The following is a 13,922-nucleotide window of genomic DNA, read 5'->3' on the forward strand; positions in this document are numbered from 1 at the left end:
TCTGTGCATCTCTCATATATAAGACGACATCTTTAATATGCTCTATGGTTAGCAAAATCGTATCCCTGTCGAGGGTATCAATATTTTCAGACAGGGTATCGGACCAAGCTGCTGCAGCACTACACATCCAAGCTGAAGCAATTGCAGGTCTCAGTATAGTACCTGAGTGTGTGTATACAGACTTCAGGATAGCCTCCTGCTTTCTATCCGCAGGCTCCTTTAAGGCGGCCGTATCCTGAGACGGCAGTGCCACCTTTTTTGACAAGCGTGTGAGCGCCTTATCCACCCTCGGGGATGTCTCCCAACATAACCTGTCCTCTGGCGGGAAAGGGTACGCCATTAGTAACTTTTTAGAAATCACTAGTTTCTTATCGGGGAAAGCCCACGCTTCTTCACACACTTCATTCAACTCATCTGATGGGGGAAAAACCACTGGTTGCTTTTTCTCCCCAAACATAATAATACCCGTTTTAGTGGTACCTGGGTTAATGTCAGAAATGTGCAACACATTTTTCATTGCCGTAATCATGCAACGGATGGCCCTAGTGGAATGTACATTAGTCTCGTCCTCGTCGACACTGGAGTCAGACTCTGTGTCGACATCTGTGTCTGCCATCTGAGGTAGCGGGCGTTTTTGAGCCCCTGATGGCCTTTGAGACGCCTGGGCAGGCACTGGCTGAGAAGCCGGCTGTCCTACAGCTGTTATGTCATCGAACCTTTTATGCAAGGAGTTGACACTGTCGTGTAAAACCTTCCACATATCCATCCACTCTGGTGTCGACCCCGCAGGGGGTGACATCACACTTATCGGCACCTGCTCCACCTCCACATAAGCCTCCTCATCAAACATGTCGACACGGCCGTACCGACACACCGCACACACACAGGGAATGCTCTGACTGAGGACAGGACCCCACAAAGTCCTTTGGGGAGACAGAGAGAGAGTATGCCAGCACACACCACAGCGCTATATAATCAGGGATTTACACTAACACAAAGTGATTTTTCCCTATAGCTGCTTTACATATACAGTTTGCGCCTAAATTTAGTGCCTACCTCTCTTTTTTACCCTTTGAGCCTGGAAACTGCAGGGGAGAGCCTGGGGAGCTGTCTTCCAGCGGAGCTGTGAAGAGGAAATGGCGCCAGTGTGCTGAGGGAGATAGCCCCGCCCCCTTCTCGGCGGACTTCTCCCGCTCTTATATTTATATTATGGCGGGGGATTTTTGCACATATATAGTTTTTTAGACTATATTATGTGCTGTTTGCCAATGTAAGGTACTCTAATTGCAGCCCAGGGCACCCCCCCCCCCAGCACCCTGCACCCATCAGTGACCGGAGTATGTGGTGTGCATAAGGAGCAATGGCGCACAGCTGCAGTGCTGTGCGCTACCTTAATGAAGACTGGAGTCTTCAGCCGCCGATTTCCAGGATGTTCTTCTTGCTTCTGGCTCTGCAAGGGGGACGGTGGCGCGGCTCCGGGACCGGATGACCGAGGCTGGGCCTGTGTTCGATCCCTCTGGAGCTAATGGTGTCCAGTAGCCTAGAAGCCCAAGCTAGCTGCAAGCAGGTAGGTTCGCTTCTCTCCCATAAGTCCCTCGTAGCAGTGAGTCTGTTGCCAGCAGATCTCACTGAAAATAAAAAACCTAACAAAAACTTTCTTTACTAGACGCTCAGGAGAGCCCCTAGTGTGCAACCAGCTCGAGCCGGGCACAGATTCTAACTGAGGTCTGGAGGAGGGGCATAGAGGGAGGAGCCAGTGCACACCAGATAGTACCTAATCTTTCTTTTAGAGTGCCCAGTCTCCTGCGGAGCCCGTCTATTCCCCATGGTCCTTATGGAGTACCCAGCATCCACTAGGACGTCAGAGAAAAAGGGGACGCTGTCTGCCGTAATGTGTAAAAAGGGGACGCTGTCTGTCGTAATGTGTAAAAAGGGGACGCTGTCTGCCGTAATGTGTAAAAAATGGGGACGCTGTCTGTCATAATGTATAAAAAGGGGACGCTGTCTGCCGTAATGTGGAAAAAGGGGAATCTGTCCGCTGTAATGTGTAAAAGGGGCTCTACCTGCTGTAGTGGTGCTACTGTGTGGCGTAATTTGAATAATGGAGACTACTGTACACCATTATATGAAGTGGTATTATTTTGTGGCCACGCCCCTATATTTTTTGTGCGCGCCTATGGCGCTCACTACCCCTGTTTTACATGGGGGAGGGGGCTAGGATGCCATTTCTTGCACTCAGCGCTAAAATGTCTACGGCACTGTTGCTAGGTATCCATTTCCCTGGCCCCGAGCACACCAGATCCTCTCCAGGGGTGAGGGGGTGGACTTGGATGGGATGGGGGGAAGGGGGCAAAGCATTTTGACGTACCGGGGCCCACCGCTCGCTAGTTCCGCCACTGTTTACTTCTTTTTTCCTGCTACTAATTCATCTCCCTATGCTACCAAGCATCTGACTAGCCTTCCTCATTGCTTTGTTACATTGCTTTCCTGCCTTTAAGTCACTTGAAATAGTGACTCCTAGATCCCTTTCCTCCTCAGTAGTTTCCATTATAGTACACTGTTACTATATTTAGCTTTTGGGTTTATATGATCCAAGTGCATGATTTTGCAATTTTTGCCATTGAACTGTAATTGCCACACTCTTGACCATTTCTCAAATCTACCTACAGTAGATCATTTGTTTTACCCTTCCCGGTGTGTCTACCCTGTTGCATACCTTTGTGTCACCTGCAAAAAGGCATACTTTCCCTTTAATGCCATTTGCAATGTCACCAACAAAGATATTAAACAGCACTGGTCCAAGAACAGATACATGGGGTACTCCACTGCTAACATTTCCCTCCTGTGGATGCACTCCATTTACTACAACTGTCTGTACTATAACTGTTTTGTTCTACATACTGCATATTAATCTAGTCAGAATGCAAGAGTAAAACATATTTGTGGGCTATATAATCTAATCATACAACAGTATTGGCAAACATGTGGTCTGTGGTCAGATAGTTGTTTGAGTATTAGAAAGAGAACACTTGTTTACAATCTGTGAGTTATACCCACAATAGTGTCAATTATTACAAATATTACAAAGTAACCTAAGATTTTCATGGCCTCTATAAAAAAACAAAACCAGAGCCTCATGCTTTGTTTCTTGTCACAGAACTCCTGAGTTGCTTCTGATTTCCATATAATTTACAATAATGTAAGTGTTATCTTTTATACATTCAGGGGCATAACTATAGTGCCTAAGTTAATGCTGTGCCCCCATAGTAGTACACTACTTTATTTTATGATCCATAATAGTGCCCTAGTTCACATGAGGTCACACTGTAGGGCTGCCAGTACACATTATGTAACACAGTACCCCCCAATTCACATTATGACATACAGTGTCCCCAGTTCATATTATGGAACATTACAGTGCCCCAGTTTATGTTAGTTACCATTATAATGCCCTCTAGTTAATTTTATACTACATTGCAATCAGCAAGTTCTGAGGCACAGCATAACTATATATATATTGTAGGCCCCAAGGCAAAAGTTTGTAAAAACCTCTATGTATCACCCAGTTGTGAAAAACGTGTATAAGTGTATATGTAACTTTGACAGGTAAGGAGGGCCCCTCTTTGCTCCAGGCCCCATAGCAGCTGTACTCTCTGCAGTATCTATGCCCTGGTCTATAAAATAACTGTGTAAAGTCTGTCCTGTCTCCAACATATGCTTGTCCTAATAGCTCCCACTGCTAGGGAGACCAGACAGATCTTCCAGTAGCTGGATTCAAGAGAGGAGGAATACACCCTGGGAAACCGGTAAGAATGGGGACAGACTTGAGCGGGGGACGACGACGACGACAGGGCAGGACAAAGAGGGGGAGCGGAGTAGAAGGCAGACACTGAGCTGACCCTAAATATGTCAGGTCTCTTTTCTAATAGGTAACAACACAGCTACCTAATGTTTTGCAGTACAACCACTTGCAGAAAAAAATTAAAAATTATTACAAAATTATTATCAATTAAGCTAAACCGCTAACAATATAGTATTTATTGTTTTGCATGTTTTATCAAAAGAAGAAAAATAACTACGGATTACTTCAATTTAAGAATAAACAGGACATGCCCAACTAAAATTCAGTAATGTTCTAATATTTTTTTTTATAATTTAATTCTATTCTCACCTAGAGACTTTAGCGTCACTTCCCAGGATGCAGTCACTCTGCCATTCACATCCACACAGTAACCTTCTTCCTCTGCGTTTGTGCTCTTAGCTGTGAACTTGTCAGAGTTTTCCAAAGAAACACTCACCTAGAATATAGAGAAGACTGTGGTGATTCAGAAGTGGGCAGCAAATGATGTCAGGTCAGGTCATGAGGTTAGTGACAACTTACCCGGATGGCTTGCGGAAGGTAATTAAACACACTAGCTTTCAGAGTGAACGTCTCACCCCGGACGGCTGAATAAGGTAAAGTTGTATCAAGGAAGAAAGGCTGGAAAGTTATGAGTGACACTGGTTCTGAAAGACCAAACCCGGCTTCTTCTGACGTACAGAACATCCCAACATTCCATGTTGTTATACTATCTGGTACAGTCAGATTTAGGTTAGCATGTCCAAGGGAGCTAAAAATAAAAAAGTTATATATAAAAAAAAAAAAAAAAATCAGGAATTAATACACTGTGGCATGAACAAAGTAATGGACTGTTATGTAAAGGCATATCATAGCTCATTTGTCCTTAAACCGTATTTGTATGGTTTTTTTTAATTGGTACTGTCCCAGTGGTGGATTTAGTATCCAGATAGGATCCTGGTGTTCGGGATCCCGGCAGTCGGAATCCCAACACTGCTCGAAATACCGATGCCAGGATCCTGATATGGATTGCAATGCGTGCACCTGGATCCTGAATGTAAGTATGCCGGGACTGCTGAGAGGTAAGCCGCCGGGGAGGGGGGGGGGGGGTAGGTTAGGTTTAGGCTGCGGGGGAGGGAGGGTTAGATTTAGGCTGTGGGGAGGTGGGGATAGCGTTAGGCACCATCGGGTAGAGTTAGGGTAAAGGGCCCCATACACTTATGCGACCACATGTTGCAGGCGATCGCAGGCGATAACCCCGGCAGCCTCCCGGAGGGCAGGATCGCCCAAGATACATCATATGCTGTCCTTTTGCATACGATGTATCTTGGGCGATCCCAGCCATGCCCCCAGGTCGGACCTGATTGAATGTGCAGCACATTCAATCTGGAGGAACCGATCTGATGCTCACGGGAACGCGCATCGGATCGGATCAGAAACACCTCCAAAATGCCCGATTTCATCCGATATATCGGGCATTATCGCTCTAGTGTATGGGGCCCTTTAGGTTGGGGGGGTGTTAAAATCAAGCTGCAGGTAAGGAGGGTTAGGGTTAAGAGGTTAGGGATTAGGTGTAGCGTCCTTACCCAGAAGGTGTTGGGATCCTTAGCATCAGGATGCTGCTGTCGGTATTCTGACTGCCGGCATCCCAAGCGCCGCAATACTGATATCATCTCGATTTTACCTATGGCCTGCAGGACGGCAGCCCTCCAAGTAAAATCTGCCACTTCAGTGAGCTCAGCTGAGTCAGTTGCAGACTGTGTGACTGCACTGGCTCAGTGGCTTCACTGTGACTGGCAGTGACTTCCTATTGGAAGTCCTACCTGCCAGTCACTCGCAGGACAGGCAGTCCCATTGGGAGATGTTTCCTCTCTCTGGGACTGCCAGACCGGGCTGCAATTAGCAGAAAGCTGGCTTCCTGCTGGCCCAATCTTGCTTCTATGGGTTGCAGACGATGCAGCCCATAGAAGCCAGGGGGTTGTGCAAATGCACTGGTCTTGGTGCCTGCCAGATCTATTGCGCAGGCACGGGGACCTGGCTGGCCAGGGCTGTCTCTCTCCTCTACTCTCCATCATGGGTAGCAGCAATCTTCCTTCTTCATCTTCACCTGGGGCAGCAGCCTTTAAGCTCTTTTGCATAGCCACTGCCTCCTCAGGGCTCCATTCATCATCTTTCTGCATATTCACCTGGGGTCAGTGGCCTTTAAGTTCTTTTGTATAGCCATCTCCCCAGGGCTTCCAATGTCTACATCTTGTGGGCAAATGCCTTTAAGCTCCTTTGCATGGGCGCTGCCCACCAGGACTTTCAGATGTTTTCTTTCTTCGGGAGCTCTTGCTTGCTCCCTCCCCTCTGGTGGACTGCCAGCCGCTGCCTCACATTGGCTCATGTATGCCAGCCAGAGGGGGCGGGGCAATGATGTTGCAAACCTTGATTGTCTCGGGGCATCTTGAATTTCAAAAATGACGCTGAGGTGCCATTTTTAAAATGGGAATGGCTGTTGAACTCTGCAGAATGACTGGCAGGGACTGGATCATCCCGGATCCAGGTCTACCGCCTTGCACACTTTCTCTGCCTGGTCCTGCCGCCACAAACGCCTGCACCCTCTGCCATGTCCCATCGCCACATATGCCTGCTACCCAGTGGTTTCAGCACTGGATCTGCTGATCCAATCACATCTGCCTGACTGACAGGGGAGTGCTTTCATGTGGGCTGAAGGCAAGTTCCTGTCAACGAGGCAGAGTTAAAGGTGCCATTTTTGCGTGTTTTTTTTCAATGTCCTTTTACGGCCCATGGCTTGGCCTCGCCCCCCACTTCACTAACTTTACTATTGTCAGCAGGAGGCAGAGCTCTCACTGCCTCCCACCCCGATATGCCTGTATTTTCCCAGGAGAAATGATTAGAATAATACAAATAAGATATCTGTGACACAAAATGTGTGTTATAAATCTTCTTTGTATTATTTTCATCATTATGAGAGGTGAGGCACTGCCTTCTCTGCCTGCCCTGACTGCACGTCCCTGTACTGCACGTATGGGGAGCTGGGGTTTAGGGAGCTAATGTATACAGTACTTGCCTACTTTTGAAAAAGCCTTCCACGGAGATTGGCATTGCGTACAAACATGAATCACTACCAAGGTCTTCAGTACTTCTCAATACTTCTTTCTGTATTACAGATACAGTGTGTGTGTGTGTGTGTGTGTGTGTGTGTGTGTGTGTGTGTGTGTGTTTAATGACTTAACAGATATTTCAAATATTTCCACACTGTTTGACTTACTCGGTCTCAACTGATTCCCACAGCCAGGTTTCTGGGAAAAAGTTTCTCACAGTTTCAATCATTTCCTCGGAGAGAGCCACTATCGCCATGGGCATATGCATGCGTGATGCAGAACTGGCCATAGCAATTGGATGACCTACCAGATTAAACACATGGTAATAATTAATTATACACAATAATAGATTACAGCATAACAAAGTAGAAGGCTCGCATAGGTCAGTAAAAAGCTGTGTTTCCTAACTGCAAAACTGCTCTATGGCCCTTTCTGTGGAAGGTTTCAATTTCAAAGACACTTTAGATTGAGACTTTCTTTTAGGTCCCATAGTTTTCACTGAAGGAAATGACCGTTAAGAAACCTCTAATATAAATGTGATTATATTTTTATTTTTAACTTTTTTATTTTTAAAACTGTTTTTATTGCAGCATGACATAAGTAAGAAACAAGACAGTGAAACATGACAGTAAGTTAATAAGATGAGCATCAAAAACATTTGTCCAATAGTCAACACACATTTTTATTTTTAACAAATAAAATAGTATAATTTGATTAGTGTTCTATGGAAGCAGAGTGTTTTTTTTTCAACTTAAAGACAATATATAGTATATTAAGCCAACGGTCTTATTCTCTCATACATGAATTTTGTGTCTGTATTTATTACACTATATTTTCTTAACCCTCTGTTCCACGCTCACTATCTGCCCGATCTGTGTCACCCCTGTTTGTCTCCCCCTCCCCTTTAGTATGTAAGCTCTCACGAGTAGGGACCTCTCCCGTCATGTGCTTCTCCTTCTCTTACTTAGACTATATTCTACTCCATATACCCTACAACAGCACCTAACCCTCGATTTCTGCCACCCTGATGCTTATTTTAGTGTCATGGGGGTCATTCCGAGTTGATCGCTCGCTGCCGATTTTCACAGCGAAGCGATCAGTTAAAAAAATGGCAAAACTGCGCATGCGTTTCCACTGCAATGCGCACGTGCGTCATACAGGTAAAAACAGCATCGTTGCTGTGCAATGCTTCTAGCGACAATTCCATTCGCACAATCGATCGCAAGGAGATTGACAGGAAGAGGGCGTTTATGGGTGTCAACTGAGCATTTTCTGGGAGTGGTAGGGAAAACGCAGGCATGTCCAGGCGTTTGCAGGACGGGTGTCTGACGTTAGTTCTGGGACCAGACAGGCTGAAGTGATCGCAAGGGCTGAGTAAGTTCAGACCTACTCAGAAAGTGGCGATCGCACACTTGCAAAGCGAAAATACACTCCCCCGTGGGCGGTGACTATGCGTTTGCACGGCTGCAAAAAGTAGCTAGCGAGCAATCAACTCGGAATGTGGGCCTATGTCCGCTGATGCAGAAATGTTTATATACAATGTACTGAACTTGTCCTACATTGTCTTGTACTGTAAGATCGACAGGTACAAAAGGTCGACGGGGTCAAAATGTCGACATGAAAATTATACAAAAAAATAGACACAATTTTTCTTAGTTTTGGGTGTCATTTTGAATGTTTAACCATATGTAATCACAATCAGTAAAAACGTGTTTGCACGCCACACTTCGGCAAGGTGACTCGCTCTGCTAATACAGGTTACTATTCCCAATCGTATTCCACGTGCATAGTAAATCAAGCAAAAGTTTGAAAAACATGAATCCCAAAAAAGTGTGTCGACTATTTGTGTCGACCCATGCCATGTTGACTTTTTGTACCTGTCGGCCTTAAGCACTGTCTAGCTTTTACCTGTTGACCACTTGACCATGTTAACCTATTACAAGTTGATGTATGGAGACGACCTATGGTCTGTTGACCTATACATTGGAACCCTTCTGAATTTACTGTCTGTCTCACTTATTTAATATTTTTTGACCTGCATAATTTCATACAAGGTTATTTTAACATTCCCGCTGACAACCATATTGTCTTTTCTGCCACAAAATTTCTAGTGGATCCCTCCCTTGATCTTGTCTTCCCCCACTTCTGATCCATCTGTAGTTTCTTCAACTAGGTGCCCAAAGCAACCAATCAGCTTCTATCATTTATCTAGCACAGTCTAGCACAGTGCTTTCATGAAATAGTTATTTCCTGGTTCACATTCTACCTATCAAACTGCTCCTTTAGAGGTAAATTTATTAAAAGTTCTAAAAATAAAAAGTGGTGATGTTGCCTATAGCACCAATGAGATGTTGCCTATAGCACCGATGAGATTCTATCTATCATTTTCTAGGATGCAATAGAGAAATGATAGACAGAGTCTGATGGGTTGCCATCGGCAACATCACCACTTCTCATTTTTAGAACCTTTTGTAAATGTATCCTTTAGTGTCTATTCCTCTGGTACATATTCCAATCTCTCTTACTCTATCTTACATGGCTCTATCCTTGCACCTCTGCTACTGTATCTTACTGTACACCTGTATGTGCAATTGCATGTGCCTCAAGTTCATTTGGTGGATGCAAGGTTCTATTAACATTTATAAGTGTTATTGTGGCTGCTGCAATATAAACCAAATAGAAAATATTAATAGAGGAAGAAGCTGCCTGGTCTGATAAAATATCACACGCTTATTTTTATATTTTAAGTATGGTTCGTAATTCAAATATTTTACCATATTATGAAATATACTAAAATTAACTGGCTATCACTTTTATATATATATATATATATATATATATATATATATTTTTTTTTATTTTTTTTTGTTCCTTTTTTTGTTTGGTTCCCTTCTTTTTAGAAGCAACTGTTAGGTAATTATTGGCTATTATGTCAAAAACTTAATATCTACTTTGAATTTGCTTAAAAGGTCAACACCTGTTTTTTGTTTTGTTTTTCCAGTGTGTGTGTGAAAGATCTTGTTTTTATCTTTATAGAAGTGTATATATGTGATGCTGCCAACCCTTTCAATTAATTATTTCCATCTCTGATTAAGGGGTGATTTGCTTTGATAGTAAATATTACTTCATGAAGTTTGCAATTCCATAGAATTTATGCAAGCCATACAGGTTGTGAGGTGTGGGTAGAGCCATAACTAGACTTTTTGGTGCGCTGTGCCAGAGAGAGAATTGGTACCCCCCCCCCCCCCCATTTTTCCAATTAAGACATAATGTGCATGCCTTGTTGGGAGGGGGCATGTCAAGAATGATCCCAGAGAAAGACCATACTATGATGCCCCTTCCCATATACATATATATATATATATATATATATATATACACACATTGCACGAAGATGGATTTGGCCACAAATCCTCTTTGTACCACATTCATTAACTTAACTTGAGAGCTTGTTGTTATCCAGTTACAATACCCTTTGTAAAATTTCCATTTCAACATTTCAATATACTGCCATACCCAGGATTCAACCCTATGACATTGAATTTTAATCAAACACCCTACTCATTGGGCTATTTGATCCTGCATGAAAAGTATAAACACTCTAGGAAGCAACTGGTACTTTGTAAAAATAATAATTAGCATTGCAATTGAGCAGATCTATGTAGTGTGGAGCCACACTTCCAATCTCTTCCAGCCACACACTACATAGATTTACTCAGATGCAATGCTGATCATTTTTTCCCCCAAAGTACAAGGTAAGCTTCAAATAGGTAGAATTATCTAGCTTAGAATTATCTACCTTTCTATGCAAGGGCTGAGTAATACCACATTGGAACTGTTAAAGAGAAATCCTCACTGATATCTACAGTAACATTGTTAATGATGTGAGCTGCCCTTTCCCCATCTCTTTGTCGGTGATCAAATCCGATCATATTACACTGGGCCCTTTTTGGATCTAAATCATGCCCACTTAATAAGCCACAATTAAAAATTTGTGAATAATAAAATAATTTCAGGGGCGCTTACAAGGGGGGCACCTTTTTAACATAGGGGGGCAGGAAGAAGGCACCCGCTTCCTACTTTACTTGATCTGAAAGTGGGTCCCTCCTCCCCATCCAGCGCCGTCTTCCCAGTGATATTTGGAAAGATGACGCCGTCCACTAGAGATCAAAGATGTGCCAGAGTCTTTGCTTTCTATGTGCAGCACCATCTTCCTAAAGATATCACCGGGAAGATGACGCAGCAGTACAGGTATCCAGGGGTAGGGGATTAGCGACCCTGGGCCCCTAGTAATTTGTACCCTCTCCCCCTGCCTCTCGGCACCACTCGGCGTAGGTCCCATGTGTACTGCTCCCCTACATCCATTATAGACACACCCGTGGTGGTAAGGAAAGTTGTAGCACTTAGCCCTTCAGACATGAGGGTTTTGGGTTAGCGTTTTGGTTTTTCCCCCCACACTTTTGCCAGTTCACAAATGCATAGTAAAACTGTGGATCAGTGACTTGGGATAACAGTTCCATTATTAAATAATGTAAGTAAATAAAATAGTTTATTGAAAATATTCATTATTTCCTGCTACTGGGAAAGGGGGATTATGGCGGCACATGTACAACAGCAAGCTTTGTAGTTTTTGACAGAGCTATGACTTTGGGTGTGCAAGTAGCACTGTCATGCAGGGCGAAGGTCCCTGGGGGTGGCACCGTCGCTGCCCCACTGTTCAAAAGTTCCAATAATCACTAAACTATCTCAATAATATTGCCTATAAGTAAGATATTATCTGTATGAAGAACAAACAGTGTGATATCAGCTCCTATGTGTTGTGTTCCTAAACAAACTCTGCAAGTCCACAACTCAATCCATTCCAGGCACCCTGTAGCCTTCGGATGCTCCAGGCAAGCACCCTGCAGTCTGTACAGCTGATTGGAGACTGCTCAGGATGCTAAGTCGGGGCAGTGCTGCACTTACCAGTGCTGGCGGCCCCACCACCTCTATGCAACATCATATGCTCAACGGGCAGGTCCGGCACAGAATGCACTGTCGCTGTGTTATGCCGCTGGATTGAGATAGCCAGCTGATCTGCCCACAGCATGTGGTAGCCGTTGATAGAAGTAGAGAAGCTCTAACTCGGGTGAAAACAGGTGGTTTCCTCTAGGGCAGTGGTTCGCAAACTTTTTTGAATCATGGCACCCTAAAGTGTTAGAATTTTTTTCTCGGCACCCCTAGGCCAAAAGTTTCTTATTGACACATTTAGAAAGAAATATTAAATTAAGTAAATTGTGTTTATATGTAATTGTTAAGGTCAGCTGTGTGGTGAGGGACCGGTTTGACTTTTGTTTGTCCACATATTTTATGATTGACAGCCACCAGCACTGGTTTTGCCTATTACGTTGACCATGTATTTGAATTGGTCCTGGACCACCAAGACAGGGCACCTCTGCAAGTGTCCTGAGGCACCCCAGGGTGCCACGGCACACAGTTTGAGAACCACCGGTCTAGGGAGTTTTATTTAGTGAACAAATAATCCAATTTGTATAGTTAATATTTGGTTTATATGGTTAGTATATAATTAATGACAGGTTATTCCCAATTTACTACTTACTCATACGTTCTCCAGAAGACTCATATTCACGGTAATCATTTCTAACTACATGGCAGAGAACTGGGATTCTGATCTTAGTGTTTGTGGCAACTTTCAGACCCAGTTGCTGCAAAAAGATATACATTTAGATTTATGCAGAACAGAAGAAGTAAGAGGCAGCCACAGAACAGACATTACAAAAATGTGGAAGAGTAATACAAAATAGAGGATGCAGGGGTGTTTTAAGAAGGGAGGGGACCGGCATGCAGTCTCCATCGAGGGCCCCCTCCTCTCCGGTAGCTAGTAGGGCCTGGCTTAAAGCCAGAGCCTACTGCGCATGCGCAGGTCTCAGGGAACATGGCGCCCGTGCCTTGTTCCCAGGGACACCTCCAGTGCGCATGCGCAATTCACTCGGAAATGACTGTGGTGCCATTTTCCAACTGATTTGTGCCCACACTGCCGCCGCGGGACTCCGGAGGGGTAAGTATGTTATATTGGTGCAGTGTGTGTGGTGTCGGTCCCCCTGAACCTAGGGACACGTGTGCACCGTACACACTGCACCCATTATAGAAACACCTATGAGAGGATGAATGAATACTGTAGATAAATCTGGAAGATGAAATCCAGAACTTGATGGAAATAGTTAAACTGCACATAACTAAATGGCATGTAGTTACTAAAGTATGTTGAAATTCAGAATGTCGACATATTCGGTCACAATGTCATCAGGTTCATAATCTTGATAGTATGCATGTCTACACTATAAACTTATAAGCATTAAGGTTATGCTGCGGTTAAGGTTAGACTGCGATTAGGGCTATGACTAGTGTTTGGGTAAAGCTGCAGTTAGGGTTAGTTTGCGGTATGGGTTAGGCTGCAGTTAGAGTTAGGGTTCGTCTGTGGTTAGTGTTCGTCTGCATTTAGGGTTAGGCTGCAGTTAGGATTAAGCTGCTGTTATGAGTTGCAGCAGCAGCTCATCCCTGCTTGCTGATCTGGCTGTATGTTAGCAACCTGGGGGGTTAATTCAGACCTGATCGCTCGCTAGCAATTTTTGCAGCGCTGCAATCAGGTCAGAACTGCGCATGCATATGCACAGGTACAAAGCGGATCGCCACTCAGCGATGGGTTTGTGCGGTGAATCCACTCGCATGGCCGATCGCAAGGAGGAAGGCGTTTGTGGGTGGCAACTGACCGTTTTCAGGGAGTGGTTGGAAAAACGCAGGCGTGTCCATGCTTTTGCAGGGAGGGTTCCTGGCGTCAATTCCGGTCCCGGACAGGCTGAAGTGATTGCAGCGGCTGAGTAAGTCCTGGGCTGAGCAGAGTCAGCACAAGATTTGTTTGTACAGCTCTTTTATTATTATTATTATTATTATTATCCTTTATTTATATGGCGCCACAA

General features: G+C 44.4%; 1 protein-coding gene across 2 annotated transcripts in view; it reads right to left on the minus strand.

Annotated features, from left to right (window-relative positions):
- The window catches only part of A2M (alpha-2-macroglobulin), a 175,297-nt gene that overhangs the window by 52,555 nt on the left and 108,820 nt on the right, over positions 1 to 13,922 (minus strand). For both annotated transcript variants that reach the window (XM_063962089.1, XM_063962088.1), the window contains exons 17-20: positions 12,545 to 12,650; positions 7,113 to 7,248; positions 4,382 to 4,610; positions 4,172 to 4,298 (exon numbers count right to left, since the gene is read on the minus strand). In XM_063962089.1, the coding sequence (XP_063818159.1) occupies positions 4,172 to 4,298; positions 4,382 to 4,610; positions 7,113 to 7,248; positions 12,545 to 12,650 (598 nt within the window). The remainder of the gene's footprint in view (positions 1 to 4,171; positions 4,299 to 4,381; positions 4,611 to 7,112; positions 7,249 to 12,544; positions 12,651 to 13,922) is intronic.

This window comes from Pseudophryne corroboree, chromosome 3 (assembly GCF_028390025.1).
Source record: "Pseudophryne corroboree isolate aPseCor3 chromosome 3, aPseCor3.hap2, whole genome shotgun sequence".
Classification (NCBI taxonomy): Eukaryota; Metazoa; Chordata; class Amphibia; order Anura; family Myobatrachidae; genus Pseudophryne; species Pseudophryne corroboree.